This window comes from Anopheles moucheti, chromosome 3, assembly GCF_943734755.1.
Source record: "Anopheles moucheti chromosome 3, idAnoMoucSN_F20_07, whole genome shotgun sequence".
Lineage (NCBI taxonomy): Eukaryota > Metazoa > Arthropoda > Insecta > Diptera > Culicidae > Anopheles > Anopheles moucheti.
In genome coordinates, this window is record NC_069141.1 from 11,369,476 (window position 1) to 11,390,029 (window position 20,554).

Sequence of the window (20,554 nt, forward strand, 5' to 3'; positions counted from 1 at the left end):
AGCAGTTCCATTTTTAATGGTTTGTTTATTTCAATTCCGAACCGAACAAAAATCGATACTCGATCCCGACCGCACACTGCAGCTTCCAAAATACCGCGTGGCAGCATTAATGCGACGCCGCACTGCGAGACAACACCGTGGGCCGGGGTCGTGGTGTGACTACTGCTTCAAATGTCACGGCACACTGTCCGCCATCGAACGCACTGCCGTCAAACGAATGGGTTCTGTCTGGCCGTCTGGTTAGTGTGTCCGCTTTGCTAGCGCGCGTGTGTCTCGCCGGTAATGCCCGGTGGCGAAAGATGATGCTGATAGACAGGAACTACGGACAGCACGGTTGCCTTTTTTGCACGGCACGGATGTTTGGGGCTGCGGTCTCATAAATCGACGCACGAGCAAGGAATTAAATACTCTCCGCCTGTGTCCCGTCGTGGTGGACATTGCCTTCTCTGTGTGAGAGTATTTGTATTTGTGTGTGTCACATATTAGTGAAAGTTTTACTGCTTTACTGTCGATTTGTGTGCATTATTGCAGCACTGGAAGCAGTGCTGATGTCATGCGAATGGTGAATTCTCCGAATCGAGATGATATTAACTGACTGCCGTAGCAGAACGTACTATTTATTGCGAGTTTAACGTACTGTCCGCTCACACACAAAAAAAAACAAGATCGTTGGGAATTTCCACAGCTTTGATACACTCCGCTTCTGGAATTGCATTGAAATTTCCCGTAATCCAACATCACCAGTAACCCGTTACTGGCCAAGGGTTATAAAGGGATTGAAATTCTATCCTTTCCGGTAAAGGGGGAAATGGATGCTTGCCAAAAAGCCAACATCTTCAGCGACTGGTGATGGTGTTGTTTTATTTTCATTCCATTCACTTCGGTGGAGAGCCGCGTTTAGCGGATGGGATGGGCGGATGAGCCCCACGGACTCATTTTAGCCGGCCAGTAACTTCATGCAACCGGGAGGGACTCCGAAATAGCAAGAAGAGGCGATGAAAAGAACAGAGAAGAAATAAAAACCCCTATCTAGGACACTACTGCATTGTCCGATCGGTTTTCCCAATGGAATTCCCCGAAAGCCATAATCCGTTTTCGGGGTGCTATAATTGAAACGCAACACCATCAACACACTGGCAACAATTAATAAGAAAGTCCGCAAACATAGCACACAGCAAAACAGGGTGTAAGTATCAGGGGGCTTTTCCATCATCGATCCTGCCAATCGAGAATGTTTTGAGGGAATTTCCAAAAATAAATCACTTAACGGAAAAGTGGGGAAATTGTAGCTGGGTTAAAAAAGCCTTGTAGGGTATGCTGCTTTTGTGAGGAAAAGACATTCGGTGGTGAATTCCGGAACAATTAGGCGTATCGGTGGATCATCAAAGTAGTCGTCAAAGTATGGCTCGCGAGCCGCCTACTCCTCTTTGAAGCTTTCACTGGGGCTCTTCGTCTAAAATGATACATCCCACTACCACTAATGCTAAAGCTGCATTTAAACATTATGATGGTAATGCATTATATTGCATGAATCGTTGAGACTCTGTTTGATAACAGTGAAAACTTAGGATCTGTCCATATTCGTTGCGTTCGATTTTTCTCAATTCCTTGAGGCGTGTTCATTACTACTCTGCATCTTGAAGTTATATACTCCCCCAAAGATTTCGATCTAAGACTAAGATGAAGTATCGAAGGATTAGCAATAACTTAACAGACATTTTTTCGCCTGAAAAGAAGCAAATGTTGAGAGCCTTACTAAGAGTTTTAATAGAATGACTGAAACAGGATGATTTGATAGTCAGTGGGTGAGGTCAGTAGGAATGCTTAAAGCTATTGACAACCTTAGTCTATTCCCATTAGTTTAGAGACATGTCCTTCCCCAATGATAAATTCTACACACGCATGATTCTGTCAACCATTTTAATGTAACTTTAAGTTGTTAAAAAATGGTGCATACTATGTAAAATCGTAAGAACATGATAAGGCATTTAACAATAACTAACCAGTATTGTAAGTGCATCCTGTTCCATCTAGATTACACGATATTATAATAGCTCAGAATAGTAAATAAAACAGTTCTAAAAAATACTAAATACAAACTAAAAGATAATTTCGAATAAAAAGCTTTAAGTAACTAGCCGTACATGATAAACTCATCTTTAATATAGAGCAACGTAACTCTATATTGGAATAAGCAAATCAATTCAACATACTCTAAATAAACGGTAAGAAAGAGATGTAAAGAAGAAGAAGTAGAAAAAATGAAATAGAAAAGATGAAGAATATGATAATATCCTAGAAAACATTAAAACAAAATAAATATTACCGTAATATTCATAACCACTTTAAGAAGAAGTCAACTTCAGGACACATTCCACCAGAACGTTACTAGACAATTTTACTGGTTGGTATAGGTTTAACATCCGATTCTTTGCAATAAATTACCCAACAGCTTCGATCTAATCTTCCACACACCTGCTATTTAGACATGTTCTTGCAAAACACCTAAGCTCCAATCCAAATCCATGCCGTAACCCAAAAACGCACCAGACGGTATGTACGTACAACCGCTCTTGAAGCTTTCGCCCTCCCCCCATAAACGAACGCATCCTGGTGCATCTCGAGCTACCCAAAACTGGAGCGAATTACTTTAGCTGCCCATAAATAAGTCCATAATTTATCTCCCATTTGTGGAACCGAAAGGTAAACCCCTGGCCTAGAATGCTCGATACAGTAAGTGCGATCGAAGAACCGTCCCGATACATTCGTGTCGACGACAACTTCGGCCGGAGTGTCCGGATGTGTCCCGAATGTCTCTGTGGTCCTTTTAGCCTTGCCCGTTACACACGGCCCGCAACGGTCCCAGTGGGGTGGTAAAGCATCGTTTCCCCCGGTACAAATCTGTTCCGAAGATGGATTTGCTTCGTGTTTAATTAATTATCCCAAGACCAAGGGTACGGATCCGTTGTGAAACGTCGTGTCCGGATGGGTTGGGATAACAACTCCACCCTCCGGGTGGGAAAAAAGGACTACCATCGATATACATTTAGCATGTTAACAAACGATACAACTTACACAACGCTTCCTCTTCTCCGGCTCGGTTTGGTGAAGATGTTGCCTTGCCTTTCTTCTCACGGCATCAGGTCGATTATTGCACACCTGCTGTTGAAATATTCATCCGCCGGGGACAGGTATTCGAAAAAAAGGTGTCCCGAGCTTAACCCAAAGAAAAAGGTCTTCGGCAAGGGCACTGTTTTTCTCGATTTACCCACGCAGCCCACTTGCCGAACAGGGTCAAACTGGACAACTCCTTCGCTCATGCTCAAACCACAGGGCGGTGCTTTATGCAATTCTAGGTTGCGTCTGCCGTTTTGTGCTGTTCTGCCCTTTCCACGAACCTCTCCGTGGCTCTGTGTGTCTTGTTGGAGTGCGCGGACAATTAATCATTTTCCGACGCAAGCCTTCCGCTCGTTCCCTTCGCGCACACAAAACGCAGCTCGGCATAATTGTGTGTGAGTTGCTCTTGTAATAATGGTAATTTGCGCGAAACATTTATCATTCTTCGCCAAAAACTGGTGCTCGTCGTTTTTCCTCCCCCCCTCCGGTTCTTTTAGTCCCTGCCGTTACTGGTGGTGGCCAGCATTGGGCACTCGGGGGAGCCGGATGGGGATGCAAATACACCAGAAAGAGCAACACAAAAATGTCGACCGTTCTTGGGCAAATTTTTGCCCACCACCACTTTATCCTATCCATTCCCACTTGTTCCGTGTTGGTGTGTCCAGGGTCCGATTGGGTGGAGAGGCAGGCAGTACTTTTCGTACCAGCCATGCATTCATTGACCGTTTTCGGTTTCCCATTTCGGGGTTCCAGATTCCACAAGCCTCCAATCAATCTTTTCATCTCTGTTCTGTCTATTTCCGTGCTGTATTCCCTCCGCTTTCCGCATCCTTGGGAGTTGGACCTCGGGATACATGCCGGCAGGCAAAACGCAAAACCCAAATTGTCATCGCCCATTAAGTGTGCCCTACAGCAAAACGATTATCTTATGAGGTCGATGGTGAGTTATTGGTCGACAGTGCAGCGAAGGGAACACAGCGAAGGGGACTATGGGACAGAATGGAGAGAAAAAAAGATGGTGGTGAGACAAGATTGAAATATGGTGAAAATTAGGTTGCACATTTTTCCTAACCCATCAGTTACCCGCAAAGATGTATTCTTTCGCCGCTGAGCGGTTATGAATGTGCGTAAGGTCCTTTTGCGGGCTAACGTTGTTCATATGTTTTAGCGTGAGGATTTAATGTCTTTGTAATCATTTTATTTGCTTTATTGGATTGTAAACCATATTTTATTGCTTTAAAGCAACTAAATGAAATGTGTTATTCTTAATAAAAATCTAGAAAACAGCATCCCAATGCAAAAGGAGAGAAGGAAAAACATACAAACAAATGTAAAAAACGTAAAATATATAAGTAATGTAAATTAAGCCGTGAAATAATGTAAAAGTAATAAACGAAAGGAAATACAGTTCAACTCAAATGTGAAAAATCATTAAAAAGAAAAACAGTCTGGAAAAAGTATAACGCTGTGAAGCATATAGTGACAGCAAACTAGAATAATTAATTAACATTATCAATTAATTAACATTAATATAATTAAAACTATAAAGCATAGCAGAAATAGAAATTCAAACAAAAAAATTATTAAAAATGAGATAAATAACAATAAGTAAACCATAAAATCACCATAATCACCTAACAAAAACCAAATATAAAACAATCAGAGAACAGTGAAAATTACCAAGAACATAGAAAGCAGCTCAAAAATGTCAGAAAAGGAAATTTATATAAAAATAAGTGAGATATACTAGCTGTTGATCAAATCAACTTCGATCCTAATTATCATCATGCAATTTCGTGCCTACGGGTAGAATTTAGAGAAAAAACCGACTTTTAAAATTCCAGTTGATTCGTCTACTCTTTCCAGCAGAATCTCAACATAACTTAATCGTTTCCATATAAATCTCCCATACTAGCAGTTGCATTCAACCAAATTCCAACGATGCAGCATGTCCACACGGGGGCACGGGACAAACACTACCTTTCGCCGTCCAACCGTCAAGATCAATATCAATCGCAGAACGGGGTAGCCGTAAAGTAGTTTGCCGTGTTCCAGTTCCAGTTTCCAAGCTTCAACAGGCTTCCCGTCCATCCGACAATCGTCCAAAGGCAAGGATATTCTCTGCCAGGCACTGGATGGATCTCAACACTATATCTTCCGTTCCACCGCAATGGCATCGACCGGGCGGTTTGTACCAATTCCAGACCAACCGGTCCACGCGGGGAGAAGCGAGACAATCTTCTAAGTTCGAGTCGAGTAGAAGGCTCGTGTTCCGTCCGTCGTACGTCGGCGCTCTGGTCCGCGTTACCCGCACGAGCCCGCCAGACGGGCACGATGATAAATAATATACCGCGCGCGTTTTTTCGTTTTTTTTTTGGCAAACAATCCCAGACGAAAAGAGATAACATATTATAGAAATAGAACTAATGTGGCGCCGCGGTTCTTGTCTGTTTGTACGATTACGGTGTTATCTTCGTACTACTACTACGATCGCTAGTACTACGCTACCTTCACTACAGCTGCTGCCTGTCGAATGGTTGGTTCGGTTTGCCGTTGCAGTTCCGTTTACGTTTCGAAAGTGTCATGGGGAATAATGGTCCTTAGTACGGTAGGACGTTGATTTTTGTTTCTTGATACAGTTAAGTCTTATCGTTTGCAGGTAGTTTGGCCTGGTAGATTCTGTCCAATATTACTATCCATTTGCCCTTAACTAATTCTTTAAGTTTTAAGTAAAGTCTTGCAAATAGACAACCATCGTTATCCTCTGGACCATCTTGGAAAATCCTCCCCAAGCTGCTCTCCCGTAGATGGACTTTTGCATCCTTGCCAACCGGTGTCATATGCATCGGTCAACCCCGTCCAGCCGCATGCCACCACCATCTGGCGTCAAACACACCGCCCAAACGAGACGGATTTGCAGCGCTGTGGTGGATTTATGAGAAAGTTTTCCCATCCGCTAGAACTGTTTCCCGCATTGACACGATTGTCATGCAAGCTGAGATAATCGGAAAACGTGGAAACTTTATGCGCTTTTGATGTGTTGTTTGTCTACGCGCTGGAACCGTTTATTGCGGTTTTACCTTGAAGGCCACTCAGTTTTCGAATACCGTACTGCCGAGTAGCAATATGCGCGCCAGCAATGTGTTATTGTGGTGCGGTTTTTTGGCGGAAGTTATTGTTTGCCTGTTGGCACAAAACGCACAATCATTGGCTCAAGGTCGCTCCATTTGGCAAAGATGTGCCTCATCTATGGAACTTCAATTTGGTATTCAAAAACGACTTGGCTGTTTAATAAAATGGCTCATTGAATTGTTACATATGCTGTTTATCGTCTTTAGCTATATTGCTTAGAGCAAGTAAATCATATTAGCCCAAACCCGTATTTACCTGGAACCGCGTTGGATATTTTGAGATCGACTGCAGGACGACACATTTACTTGACAATAAAAACAAATGAAACACTTTCTTGCACAACCGGAAATCTACTTCGCCCCACGAACAGGCAATTCGAGCGAAAACTACAAGGCGAAAAGCCGCATAGTGGTGGTCATTTGAACTGTTTCAACGGTCTTCAATCCTTTTGAGAAATATATTTACAACTTATCTGTTTGCTGCATGTTTGTTCCAACTTTAAGATGCAAAAACGTAGTTGTTTTTAAATTACGAGAGCTTTTGTTGCGACGCAATTTGCTAAAATAAAAAAAAAATCCAGCAACTTGAAATAATTTCACGCGAACGAAAGAATACTTGAAATATTTCACACAATTTTTTGAACCGTGTACATCCTAGTTTCTATCATGTTGATGTATTTTTAAAACCATAAAATATTTTTATTTTTAATCTGTCTATCAACTTCTACATACATTAACTGAATATACAACTAATTTTAATTTAGGTCCGCACAAAGCTGATGAAACATTTCACCGATCGGTTGCAGCTTGAGAACGATGCGCTCCGGAGCGGAGAGATAGTTCCTTGGAACGTTCGATCCGTTAGCACGTACCTGTAAACGCATCATTTTCTGGTACCTCGTTTAAACATACAAACGGCTTTTTAATGGTTGCCTGTATTTTGTGTGTTGTTTGTTGATCCATACGGTTTGTCCTGTAGTGAATGTTACGAAAGCTAGCAAGAAACTAAGTGCCATCCATCTGTACCGTTGTTAAACTAATCCGTAAACGGAAACAAGCCGAAACTACGTTGCAACAAAACAGTGCGGCGTCATATACCTGATCCCCAGCTGCTGTATTTTGGTGGCGAACCCATTAACTACGCGTCATCTGCTATGTTTTGTCCCTGCGTTGGAATTCGCATCGCTGCTGTAGAGAATACGTTCTAGTGCACTGAGTTACGTTAGATTCCGATTTTGCGTTGTGCGTGAAGTGTAATTGGATAGCTTGTATATACGAACACAATGGATATTCATACGGAAAGCAGCGGCATCGATTCTTCGCCGGATATGAACATCAGTGCCGAGTTGAACCCTTCGCCGCATCGGTCGGCAACGGTCATGCCGAGAAAACTGTCGTTTTCCGGCAACTCACCGGACCGTAACACGGCAGAACCATCGGCCAAGAACCAACCGTCCCTCTCTCCGCCGTACCGAAAGGTGCAGGCGCTTCGTCTGTTCGATACACCAGCAACGCCAAAAACCATTCTGCAAAAATCAACCAACACAATGTTTCGCCGGCAAGTATTTGGTCCCGGATCAACACTATTCGCTGCATCAGGGGACGTGCTGTCCAAAACCGCTACGGATGCCGACGTGTTGGCAAAACCAATGGACGGAGGAATGCCAATTTTCATCACCGACAAACCGAAACCGGTTCCGCTTCATCGGCGTTATGACGTGGGGCTACCGCCGGCCAACGTGAATCCCTTCACACCGCCAGCAATGTTTATGCGAACGAAGAAGCGTACCCGGCAGGAGGGCCCCGAAAGTGCCAAAGCGACAATTGGTGGTAGCAATGGGCACTCGATCAAAAACCATTTCCCGGCATTGTTTCCTAGCAACCGAATCAACAAGTGTCGCTTTCCGTACAGTGGTCCGGCTACCCCGTTTGCGCTAAGGCAAGCGAACGATTCTACCACGCACCATACGCTCAAAATGTTCAACATGGTGGAGGATGAAAGTGGGGAGTTTAGGCAGGCTTCCAAACGGCTCGCCCTGCAAGATTCCAACATCTCCAGGTACAAGCAGGAATTCATCGAACTGTCGCTGCTCGGCAAGGGCGAGTTCGGACAAGTGTATCAGTGTCTCAACCGGCTGGATGGATGTGTTTACGCGATTAAGAAAAGCATCCGACCGGTCGCTGGAAGCTCACTGGAGAAGACAGCTCTGAACGAAGTGTATGCACACGCCGTGCTTGGGAAGCATGACAATGTGGTGCGCTACTATTCGGCCTGGGCCGAGAACGATCATATGTTGATCCAGAACGAGTTTTGCAACGGAGGCAGTCTGCAGACGGTGTTGCAGGAACGCTGCCTGAAGGAATCGGAACTGCGCACGCTGCTGTTGCACATTGCCGAAGGTTTGCGGTACATCCACTCGAACGATCTGGTGCATATGGATCTGAAGGCGGGCAACATTTTCCTGTCCAAAACACCGCTTCGTTCGGGCACGGCAATGCACGGTGCTAATGCCCTGCCCGTGATTGCTGACTGTCCCGACGATGGATTTGAGGATGTGTACGATGATCTGGAGAACGAGTACTTGGTGACGTACAAGATCGGTGATCTCGGACATGTCACTTCGATCCACGGGCCACAGGTGGAGGAGGGCGATTGTCGCTATCTGCCGAACGAGATACTGCAGGAAGACTACAACAATCTGCCGAAGGGTGATATCTTTTCGCTCGGGATTACACTGTACGAGGCGGCCGGTGGTGGTCCGCTGCCGAAGAACGGCACCGGATGGCATCTATTGCGCAGTGGTCAGTTTCCCGATCTGCCCAACATTGGGAAGGATTTCAATGATCTCATCAAGCAAATGATGCACCCGAACCCGGAAAAGCGTCCATCCTCCACGACGATCTTTAATCACCCGTAAGTTGCATCATACGTTACGTTCGCAGTTGTTCAAGGAGCATTATGTTAACTTGTCGGTTTTTAACTTCCTTCCATACAGCGTACTATCACCAGTCGATTCCAAAACTAAAGCCCAGCTGTGTTTGGAGCTGAGCTTGGAACGGCAGAAGAACGAGGTCCTGTTGAGGAAGATTAAGGAACAGGCGAAGCTGCTAAAAACACTCGAACAACATTCCCTTACGCCAGGTAAGATAAGCGTACGACAATCATGAAGTTAACGTTCAAACGGATTAATCTGTGCTGAAGATTGTACGGACAATGTGAATTGTGACAGTGAATTGAGTAGTTATGTGACTTTCTGGAAGCGTGCGCTACGATTCAAGCAAAAATTATTTAATTTGTTGAGCTTTTTTATATTTGTCTCAATCTTAGTATGAATTTAAACATTACATCCAATCGGACGAATCTTTAATACCCGCCTTTACGTAAAACATTACTTATTTCCAGTTACAGCATCGATGACGCGCAAGACACGCTACTCCGGAACATCTCGTGAGACGTCCACCTCCGACCGTAAGCTACGTTCCTATTCGCACAAGAAACGTACCACTAACCTCATCTCCAAAAGAGGCATCAAAGACAGTAACAAATCGAAGGACTATTAGGCTCACGGTTGAAGTCCCTCTTTAACGTCGGTTGTACTCTTCCTGGATTGTCCATCGTTATTGGAGCCGTAGTTTGGTGTACGATCGTTTATTATATTATCGTGCATTTTGAATCCTTTCGGTTGTTGTGAAATATGTTCTTCAGATTCATCAGAAAGTTCTACAGTGTTCCCAAAATCAGCCCTATCCAAAATGGTAAATCTTGAAGTAAAGGAAACAATCAGTTTTAATCTAGACGATCTAAACCGTTGGTACCAAACGGAGCGATTAAATTACGTGTTAGACTCAGAGCATTAAGTTCCCTCATGCTTCACAAGTTTTTAAACATCTTCCCATGTTTTTTCGTCAGTTCTACACAAACTGTTGCTAGAGAACGTGTTTCCGATTTACATATCATAGAACACCTTTGGAAATCATCAATTTTTTTTTTGCTGTTGTAGACCCTTTTTTGCATTCTCTTTTTGTCATGTGTAGTTTAATTTTTAATTTTTAATTCTTTTTCTTTCCTTACACACAAAATTCATTGCCTTTCCTTTTGCCAAATTTTATTCAAATCGTGCTTTTTTTTCTTTATTCTTTCTCTGGCATTTATTTTCTCATTTTTATTGCTTTTTGATTACATTTTTGGCACATTTTAATTTGTCCTGAGTTTATCGTTACCCATTACAAAAAAAAACATTTTCGGTTTGCGGTTTGCGGTTTACGATTTATTCATCTATGTTTCAATGGATGGTAAAAATGCCTTCGAATGGGAAGTAATATTAAAACGAAATGTGTTGGTTAAATTTTCATCTTGTTACAGTTGTGCTAAACTTTGTCATGTTATATTTTTTAAATTAGGCAAACTGCAGGAAATAATTGACAGCGAAGCAGACGAAAACTCATTAGAATAGAAAGGATTAGTATATGGTGTTTATCCCAATTCTCGGTGTTTGAAATTGTTCGGCAAAACGAGTATACGAAAAATGCAAAGCTGCATGTTTGCATATTTGTTTAGCGGAAGTAAATACCCAAAGGACAAAGCAGATGCGCGAAACCAAATCATGCAAATGAATCCAAAAGTAACAAGTGTACAGAAGTGTATAGAAGACATTAGACAGAAGGGCGAGGATCGGATCGGATCCACTGTTACTAACAATATGTGATGATATAAAACTCTCGTTACGTAAAATCAACGACGCAAACGAGTATCAACAAACGAACAGTGTTGTTTGACGTAGCCTTATCGATGGGAAAGTGGTAAACATACGAATGGAGCTGTGCAGGAAGCTAGGAGGATTAAGAAAGCGAGGAGTCTCATAGATTCCACAACAAAAACAAAAAGCGAAGCGAAACGAAAGGCTGTAAACTTGCCGTTGTTGAACAAGATATCTAGGAAAACCAATTACATCGATCATGTGAGATCCGTTGCGCCATCACCGGGCAAACCTTATTGTGAGAGCAGTTAACAGAAATACTTGTAAGCAAACGAATTAAGTGATAGCGTAAAATGTATAAGCAAACTTTATTGTGTTTAAGATTTGAGGATTAATTTTTCATATATATATATTTTTTTGCCACAAACATATGAACATACATAAATCGTGCTCTATCGTGAGTAAGACTATAAACGTCTAAAGAGCAAGAAGCAGAAACAAAGCAGAACAAGTCATCACGAATCGTCCCCTGTTTGTGAACCAGGTGGACCAAAATAGGGCCAATAAAGGAATAAAAATGAAACTAGGGAGGAAATAAAATAAGAAAATCCACAACAAGCAGTGTTGGAAACGATAAGAAACCAAAATCACCAACAATATGGCATTGTTTCATGTTCACTGCCGGATCTTGTGCTCAGATCAGATCAGATAGTGAATACGAATGAAGCATGTGAAAATGAATGGAATATTTGTGATTTTAATAAGTAAGCTAAATCGATCGGTGTCTTTCGCTTTGCGCGAACGATCCGTTCTTCTTCCCCAGATCGATCCGACAGACCGACACAAACAAACACGACACGTTTGTTTGCACTCGATCGGAGCGGTCCGGGAAACAATAGGGATCCGATGCGCACTGGAGACACCGGCCACAGCAGCCACATTCGCTAGATAGGAGCTAGATATAGAAATGAACAGGTAGGGTAAAGAGGGCAACTTTCATGATGCAGCGTTATTTAGTCACTACTCAATATAGGTTCGCCAATATCCAGTTCACCGATGATGATGCTCTTTACAGACCCGATTTGAATATCCCAATGTATTTCTGTGGACTTAAGGAAGCAAAGATTACCTCAGTGTGAACCACTGCAATACGGTAAAGGCACTTGCCTCAAAAGTCATAGAATAAAACAGCAGGGCGCACCAAAGTACCTACGGAAGTTGTGCGGCCCGGGATCAAATGTTTTGCCATCCATTCCAAAGCATCATCATCATCCCTTACAGATAGCGCCTCATTGATGATCTCTATTGCAAGATCAAGCGAGTCCTATCTCTCAAGTGCCACTAGTTCTTCCTTTCTTTATAGCTGATGAACCATATGCAAGATGATCTTTCATTTGTCAAACCCTTATTCCAACTCCGATACTCAACATTAATTTCTCTTCCTAGGAGCTAGGGTTGCATAGTTAAGACTTTCCTTATTGTTATGTAGAGTTTTTAAGTGCGATCAACTATTGTATACAGTAACTTTCTCACCTGAAACCGAATAAAGAACAATAAAAAAGGTAAATCGAATACGCACGAGCTGATTCATGTGGAAGAACCTTACACCATCCAGAAATGCTTTCAGCATAGCTTATCAGCAAATGCGTCGATGCTGATACAGTTCGTGCACTCTTCCGTGGTGCCACATTCCGCTACGGAATCCGCTTCGTCTTGCTCGTGTGCATCGAATGCGGACGGAAAAAGTATTCTGCAGTACGCTTCGGCCGTTTTCGGTTCCATCGGCTCACCCATACTCGCGAGCAGTGTAATGAGCCGCACCAAATCTACCTCGTTGCCTGCAATAAGATGGCATTACAATCAAGCTGGCCGGAACCACCGGGATGATTGCTCTTTACCGGATGATGTAGTGGCACCTATATACGTCACGGCCGTCCGTATGTCCTCCGTGTTCGGTGGCCCACCGGTGGCGGTGCGATGGTTTAGAAAGAGCTTCGCCACCTCCTCAAAGGTAAGAAAGTACGTCCCGGTGAGCTCCATTTCCTTGGACAGGTTCATTTCCTGGATGAATCAATAACCCATCCTTTCTATAATTACAGCTGTGCGACAGTGCGGCCATCCTTACCTCGTATTCGGTCATGTGGTATCCAATGCTACGCATATAGTTCGGGACATCCTGGACGTTCATGGCGTCTCGCAGCTTTTGGAGCGATGGAAATGGAGTTCAGTAAAAAAAGGATCCCAAATGGTAAATTCACCTTACCGTAAGTTCTGCATCACCGTCACTATTCTTTGGAGATATCTGATTGTAGAAGAACAAACTTAAAATCTCGCGAACGTAGCATCCTCTCTTACCGCCCGGAAGAAGAGTACAAAACGGATCCAATCCCGAACCGGCATGTCTTATATTATCGAGCAGTGGGCTTGCAAGAGACAAGAGAAATGGTTATGCTAAAAATGTAACGCTGGCAGATATCAACATTCTTGCACATACCTCGTATTAATCTTCCACATGCTAACCGCATGATCTCCTTCGCCGAAAGTGAAGGCGCACCGTACCGTCCAGGCAATTTGCAACCCCTTCAGACGCTTCGGATGCCCACGTACTGCGAGATACTTGAACGGGTTACCATCGATCGGAAGATGATGCAGATAGATGTTGTTATCGGTGATGAACAGGAAATAATCTTCGCCAGGAAGTTGCTGCAAAATGCAAACGTAAGTATCATCCCACTGATCTATTCTATCATCATTCAATTGCTACCCGTAGAAAGCGTGCTGGCCCATCGTGAAAGGGAGCTAGATATGTGTGCAGTATTTCGAACGTTTCGCTGTGAAATATTTTGAATTTATGCTGATCATTTGCAACCAGAATCTCGTTCCCGCCGGGTAAGATGAGAAGCGCTGTTGGAAAGGCGGTCTGTTCGATGCGCTTCCGTTTGACAATCGACAGAGCCTCCAGTTGTACCATTTCGTCGCAATTGATCGTGTACTGTACCATGTGCTAAACCGGAGAAGGAAGTACTGTTGAGCCACGAGTGTATTGCTGTGTGATTTAGCGTATCCTTACCCGATCCTCACCGATGGATGCAAAATCAGTCGAACAAAGAAATGCTAAATCCACTAATCTATGCGTTGCACATCGTCCTACCGCCTGCCAGTCGTCCTTTACGCGATGAAGCAGCGTGATCGTATTGCTTTCATCCTGAGAAGAGAAGGAAATGATGAGCTGGATGTTAATGAATGTCAATAAGGTCGTCACCTCTTACCACACAAACGAGATGCTTGCTGTCGTTAGAAAACAAAACAGATCGTATCTTCTCGCCGGTAAACTGTACAGGACCGCTTCCGGGTAGGATCAGCAGGTTGGGTTCGACCATCCAAAGGAATCCATTTTCAGCACCGCCGGCCAAAAATGTTCCTGCATGGAGAATACCTTTCGTAAGTTGAATTTCTAGCATACTTGGGATCACTTGGGTTTCCCTTCTTATACAAACCACATGGTGAATAGGCAAGGGTCGTGATTCGACCCCGCCGTGTACGCTGAATCGGTACATCGAGTGCCAATTTCATCGCTTTCGTTTGTAAATCATACACCACAAAACGGCCATTTCCGTCGCACGTACACAGCTCTGCTCTAGAATAGAAGGAAGTGAACGCGTACAACACACTTTGTCGAGAGATGAACAGGTCTCTCCCCATCCAAGTACCTGCCAGCATGCACATCAAATGCTGTAATAATGCTCGGAGATTGCAGAAATAGCTCCTGGATTTTGTTATACACTATGTCAATGTCGTAGATTTTGCCCATCTTGGTTGCGGACACGAATCCTCGCACGATCACTGGTCGCGCTTCGAAGGAAACGTCCTTCGGTGCGATGTCCTCTATGTTCACCACCAGTTTCTTATCGGTTGGTTCTGAAAGCGAGAAGAGACATGAAATGCGTTATTAAATATTCATTTCCAGAGCTTCTTTAGCTTCTCTTCCAGCTACCTTCCTTTGGTGGACGATCGTCTCCTTCGTCCGGTTCACTCGGCACCTTCCACTGGCGTGTTTCGACCAGCTCAAACGATAGCGTCCGTATCGGTTCGAGATCCTCTCGCTTGAACCAGTAGAGAATTTTCATCGCATTGTCGTAAAACCGAATCTCCCCATCATCATCGCCGGTGACGATTTTCTCATCGCACGAGCGCACCACATTGATCGAAGCGTACTTTAGGTGGAGATATTTGAGAAATTCCTTGCGGAGTACGCTGCCATCCGCTCCATCAGCATGCTTCCGATCGTTGCTCCAGAGCACAGCCATCCCGGCGCCCGTGACCGACACGGCACGTTCCGTACACTCCACAAACACGGTGTCATTATAATCCTGAAAGCCGTGCCGTTTTGGGACCTGTATCGACAATTTCTGCTCCTTGCTATCCCATGCACCGAAGGCGACTCCACTTTCCAGCGTGACGACAAACTGATTGCGACGGCCACGATCCGGACAGAAATGGATGGTTTTAATACGTCCCAGCCGAGTAGGCAGAGTGATGGTATCTGTAAAATGTAGCGCCCCAGATTATCCATCTATTCTCCACAAGATACAGACACCGTTCATACCATCAGGAAAATCGTTCCCAACCGTCCAGGACCACAGTTTCAGGTGGCTGCCCTGCTCGGACGCTAGTGCACCACCAGCCAGTAAGTACTTCCCGTCCCGGCTCAACGAAACCGCACCGATATCACCTTTAGCTTTGAATGGTTCAAAAATAGTCCTTATGGCAACCGGATGATGGTTGTGCTCGCCTCCAATATGTCGATCCCACACATTGATGCAGTAGGAACAATCGGAACTCACCACAAATCGTCCACTTTCGTCACATCCGATCATGTTGACGACATTTTTCTGCACCTCAAAGATGGTGGGATTGTTGAGAATTATTTAAAAACCACGTCCCAAAGCCGCAAAGTGTCTTACGTGTCCAATGACCGGTGTGACCTTTTCGCGTTCCCCATCGTAGCAGTAGAACAGAAGTGTGTTTCCCGATGCCAAAACAAGCTCCTTTCGGTCGCGGGATGTACTGACGTTAAGCAAGGACACGCGTGGATTGAATCCAGACAACCAGATTAAGTGCTTTACCGGGAGAAATTGGAATGAGAACACAGCCCTTAGGACATATTTCCCCAAAGAAACACCTCTAAGTTTCTCGATGCTTACCAAAGGATGACAACGATGGTGAATATTATCTCCCGGAGGTCCATCTTCTTTAGGGTTATATTCCACAATTTCTCCCATTATTCCACAAATGTCTGTACTTATCGGAAGTTTTCTAATGTTTAAGGAAACACAGAATTGTAAACAAGGACGGTACCGCCGGGACTGGTTGCTATGATATGCATTGAAATGTTTGAAGCTATTTGCCGACAATTTCACCGTTGGCAGGGTAACCCCAACAATACCATTCGAATAGTTTGAAAGAAACGTTAAACGGAGTTAAAAATTAGATTCTACCATCGCGACGCATCAAGCTAATGCTTGAAAGATATCCAATATTCATTCTCACGCTGTTCCTTCTGAGCACCCTTTCGTAACGTTCACGGTCCATCTGTAACCGTACCGCATTCGAACGCTGACCGCTGCTGCGGTGTTCGCAAACGTTTTCGGTTAATCAATTTCCGGTCAGTGACTCAATGCGGGACACCATCCGCAACCTATCGATCGTCGTGTACAGCTGTTTCAGCGCGACCCTGAAGAAGTGTACAAACCCCGGCCGGGTTGTGTTTCGTAACAATCGAGCGACGGGCGCTGTGTCCGTCACTTCGTCGCCTTCATCATCAGGTACGATCATCTTTCGGTGTCGGTGTCGGCGATGTTTGCTGGTTGACATCTCACCAAGGTCTGTGCCTCAAGACCTTTCTTCATGTTAGGATGTTTTGTGTCTTCTGAAGTTAACCGTTGATGTGATGCATAAATGATCTCGCGACTGGCATTGACCTCAACCTGGTCGGAAGGGGTAAGACATCTACATACAACCGAAGAAAGATTAGCATATAACCGGATCAGTAATCGGCTTGATACGCGTACAAAGATGCCAAAGGTTATATCATTTTAGAATGCTTGGGCTTATGGAACTTTTAGGATTTTTGAAGAATTTGTGATTGAGATGTGCTTTCCATCTCGCCTAGCCTTCTATATCTTCAAGCCAATACATATTAATATAGTATTTTAAACAAAAAATCTAGCAATTTTCTATAACAAAATATAAATATTTTTCAACATTAACACATGGACCCCAACCCCATACGTTGATGGATCCTATCCGTTCTCATCTTGTCATTTGCACTGTAATCCGTCTGGTCTGAAATAGCCAACGCGCTCGGAAAAGGTTACGCCAGCAACACCAGTTGCACAATGAATTTGTCGCCTCGTGAAAAGCGCCCGCACCATGGCTGCGGTGGAAAAAGAAAAGCAGGAGAGAAACAGCCGGCCGATGTGCATTAAGCGCACGGCCGGGTGGAAAAAGTTTTCCACTCACCTGGCACAGTAACGTGACGTGCTCTGACGTAGGCAGCAGTGAACCAGAAGTTCGGAACCGGCCGTGCACAATAAGCACGGTCGCTTTTCGTATTGCCCGAACGGTATGCGTACCAGATGTGGTTTTGGAAACCCCCAATGGAACATGTGCCACTCGGCGCGGAACGTGACAGGGTAAGGACGACCGTACAATAGTACGTACGGGGTGTCAGGTGTACCTGGTGCAGACGGAGCAGACGGAGGAGTGAGGAGTATTTCTTTATTTCAATGTTTGTTCAAAGAACACAACTCCAAGCCACCGCGGTGCAGCGGGATGTGTTTACTTTCGCTGGATGGGTTGTGTAATTTGTGGGATTTCAGGGTGTAATTTTGCTGTAGTTAACGTTGCTAATTATGGAATTAATTCACCAAGAAGTAATTTGCCATCGAACAAAAGCTTTCACGCACATGAAAGCTGGGGTTTGAGTATCTAGCAACCTTTGGATATCTCATCCAACTCATCCAAGATACCCATGAAGAGGCTCGATCGGTTCGCCAAGGGCTTCCAAAGTTTGAAGTTTGGACAAAATGTCCTTCAAAGGACACCGCTGTACTCTTCCGGCAGTTCTCCGGTTGGGCGATTCCGAAACACACCTCCCTCCAATCCTGCCCGGCACAACACTGGCCGCACGGATACTGCGCCACATCCGTACCCTACTGCTCCTCTCGCCCGATCATCCCGAAACCCGCATCTACTATCGCAGCCGAACGAAGATAGCGGCGGAGAATGCAAGACTGGTCCGGGAACTACCACCGTTCATCGTGCACCCGTTCAGCAGCTTCCGCAAGTGTTGGGAAATGGTGATGTACTTCGTGCTGACACTCCATCTAGTGACGCTCGCGTTTGCGTTCGCATTCGCGCCCCATCTTTCGTACGTCGTCCTGTGCAGGATCCAGCTGTTTGACTGTGTGCTATGCGCGATGCTTGGGACAGAGTTCGCCGTAAAGCTGGTTACTGGATACGTGAGCCAGGGCGAAGTGATACTGGAACCAAGCCGTATCGTGCGGTATCGGTTGCGCTGGTGGAATGTGGTCAATCGGATGTTGCTGTTCGTGCCGTATGTGCTCCTGCTGGACGAATTGGTACGTGCCTTCTATCAGGATGCTGTGACCGCTTACCTCTGTCTCGTGATCTACCTGTATCTGCTCTGCATCTGGCGCTTCCGATCCATCAACTGGTACTTTGTGACGGTCGCCCGTAGTCTGTTCCGGCTGTCCGAAAAGCAGATCCGCTATCTGGAACCCATCATGGATACGCTGTACGTGCTCCACTGGACATCCTGCCTGTTGTACGTCGTGCCGATGCTGACACTATCCCTGCTCGGTGACAATCCGTTCGAGGCTAGTTTCCTGGTGGATGTCCTGTGGAGTCACGACCAACATCGAGACGCTACTCTCTACCCAATCACACACCGATCCCGCCTGCCTCCGATCGGCAACGTTCGAGATTACCTCCAGCAGCATCTACCGAAGTCTTCCATGTGTGGTGAGTTCATGGCAGCACGGCTGCATGACGTGGAGCACAACGTGTCCGTAACGTATCGATATCTGCGTGCCATGATGATCACGCTCAAGATTAGCGTACAGGGTGGACACTCACTCTCCGTAACCCACGACTTCCTGCACGAATGGACGCAATCACTGCTCCTGCTCGGTGGTTGGATCTGGTCCACCTACATCTTGCTCCTGCTGATCCGCACCATCATCACGGCGGACGCCAGTGAGACACAGTACGATGAGATACTGAACGAGATCGATGCATTCTGCCGGCGGATGCGGCTCGGCAGCGCTGTCAATCGAAAAATGAGCCGTCACTTTGCCTGCCACTATCGGATGCATTACTTCGATGAGCGTCCTATCAAGATGCAGGCGTCGGATAATCTTCGCCGCACCGTACTGATGGAGGTTGCCTTCCAACGCTTCCTGGCACGGAGTGATGTGTTCCGCGATCTGCCACCGTACATACTTGAGGATATTGCCGATCAGCTGCAGTTCGAGATATATCTGGAGCAGGACACCATAATAGAGGCAGCTAGTGCGGCCAGCACGATGTACTTTCTTGCGATCGGTACAGCCGCCGTCTATACGCCGGATGGGGTGGAGTTGGGCCATCTGATCGATGGTGCGAACTTTGGCGCTATTGCACTCTTTCGCCCGGATGCCCAACACACAGTGCATGTCGTGGCGCTGGAGGTGTGTGAGGTGTATCGGCTTGCGAGGGTCAACTTTCAGAAGCTGCTCAAACCGCACAGTTACCTGCTGGGGCAGGTTGTGAAGCAAGCGGACAAACGTATCCTGGAGAGGAAGCTGTCCATTGATGAGTATCCCGAGGAGCAGTACTACGACACATTCTTCTACTGACTTGATGAGCGCGCTATGCCGGAGGAGAACTCTTTGGAACTCTAAACCAAGTGCGTATGAATTAGAATCCTTCCTTTTTGGGTCCTCTTTTGTACAATTTTAAAGCATTCCTTTGGTGTTGCAGCTGCCCAGAGGTGAATAAATAATCACTTTATAACAGTCCATCCATTATATCGCTCCTTTGTCAGGCATAATCTATTTATTTTATTTTATAGTCTTTTTTTTTAGCTTTTATAATCTCTAAAGCAAACTACGATGTCTGTCCTTAAACGCACCATTAGTACCGACGACTCAACTCATCAATTTTACCTCGCCACCTGAGCCGGTCAACCAATACTTCTCTTGAGGCCACCAGCCGCTTATCTTACGCAACGATTGCCTCAACCGTTCACACGCCAAAACTGGACCGAACCCGTACAAGCGCAAATACAAGCCTGAGAGCCGATCGTATTTCCGCATTTTGAATTGTAGATTGGTTGACAACGGGCCAGCAGGGGATAGAGCGAGTGGAACGAACCGTACAACCTGCCACCGGTTAAGATGGAGCCAACGACCGGTGGGGTGCGTCCTTCGGAACAAAGAGGAAAAAAAAAACACGTCCGTATCCTTGACCGAGGCCGAGACGGTTCGTGAACCGATCCATTAAGTCATCCACATGTACCCGAGTCGTCGGGGTGTTGCTAATTAT

General features: G+C 45.2%; 3 protein-coding genes across 3 annotated transcripts; 2 read left to right on the forward strand and 1 right to left on the reverse strand.

Moving 5' to 3' along the window:
• Positions 1-7,219: 7,219 nt before the first annotated feature.
• On the forward strand, positions 7,220-10,436 carry LOC128303195 (wee1-like protein kinase). The gene is made up of 3 exons (XM_053040062.1): positions 7,220-9,162; positions 9,245-9,390; positions 9,652-10,436. The coding sequence occupies exons 1-3, from the start codon at positions 7,532-7,534 to the stop codon at positions 9,807-9,809; spliced, it is 1,935 nt and encodes a 644-aa protein (XP_052896022.1). The 5' UTR covers positions 7,220-7,531; the 3' UTR covers positions 9,810-10,436.
• Positions 10,437-12,568: 2,132 nt separating this feature from the next.
• Positions 12,569-17,613, reverse strand: LOC128300209 (cilia- and flagella-associated protein 251-like). The gene is made up of 15 exons (XM_053036193.1): positions 17,468-17,613; positions 16,150-16,261; positions 15,910-16,065; positions 15,552-15,837; positions 14,940-15,488; positions 14,656-14,863; positions 14,443-14,582; positions 14,215-14,366; positions 14,016-14,150; positions 13,710-13,949; positions 13,440-13,648; positions 13,209-13,368; positions 13,071-13,145; positions 12,844-13,006; positions 12,569-12,783 (listed from the first exon to the last, which is right to left on the reverse strand). Exons 1-15 carry the CDS (start codon positions 17,611-17,613, stop codon positions 12,569-12,571), a joined length of 2,946 nt encoding a protein of 981 aa, XP_052892153.1.
• Positions 17,614-18,033: 420 nt separating this feature from the next.
• On the forward strand, positions 18,034-19,866 carry LOC128304964 (uncharacterized). The gene has a single exon (XM_053042218.1). The coding sequence runs from the start codon at positions 18,034-18,036 to the stop codon at positions 19,864-19,866; it is 1,833 nt and encodes a 610-aa protein (XP_052898178.1).
• Positions 19,867-20,554: the final 688 nt, after the last annotated feature.

Bases quoted from the DNA above. Each gene is read 5' to 3' on its own strand.
- LOC128300209 (XM_053036193.1), bottom strand. From the start codon at position 17,613: ATGTTCCATTGGGGGTTTCCAAAACCACATCTGGTACGCATACCGTTC. The intron at 14,367-14,442 runs GTTTGTATAAGA...TTCTCCATGCAG, and splicing joins CCTTGCCTATTCACCATGTG to GAACATTTTTGGCCGGCGGT. The intron at 12,784-12,843 runs GTAAAGAGCAAT...ATCTTATTGCAG, and splicing joins AGGTGCCACTACATCATCCG to GCAACGAGGTAGATTTGGTG.
- LOC128303195 (XM_053040062.1), top strand. From the start codon at position 7,532: ATGGATATTCATACGGAAAGCAGCGGCATCGATTCTTCGCCGGATATG. The intron at 9,163-9,244 runs GTAAGTTGCATC...CCTTCCATACAG, and splicing joins ACGACGATCTTTAATCACCC to CGTACTATCACCAGTCGATT. The intron at 9,391-9,651 runs GTAAGATAAGCG...ACTTATTTCCAG, and splicing joins ACAACATTCCCTTACGCCAG to TTACAGCATCGATGACGCGC.
- LOC128304964 (XM_053042218.1), top strand. From the start codon at position 18,034: ATGTCCTTCAAAGGACACCGCTGTACTCTTCCGGCAGTTCTCCGGTTG.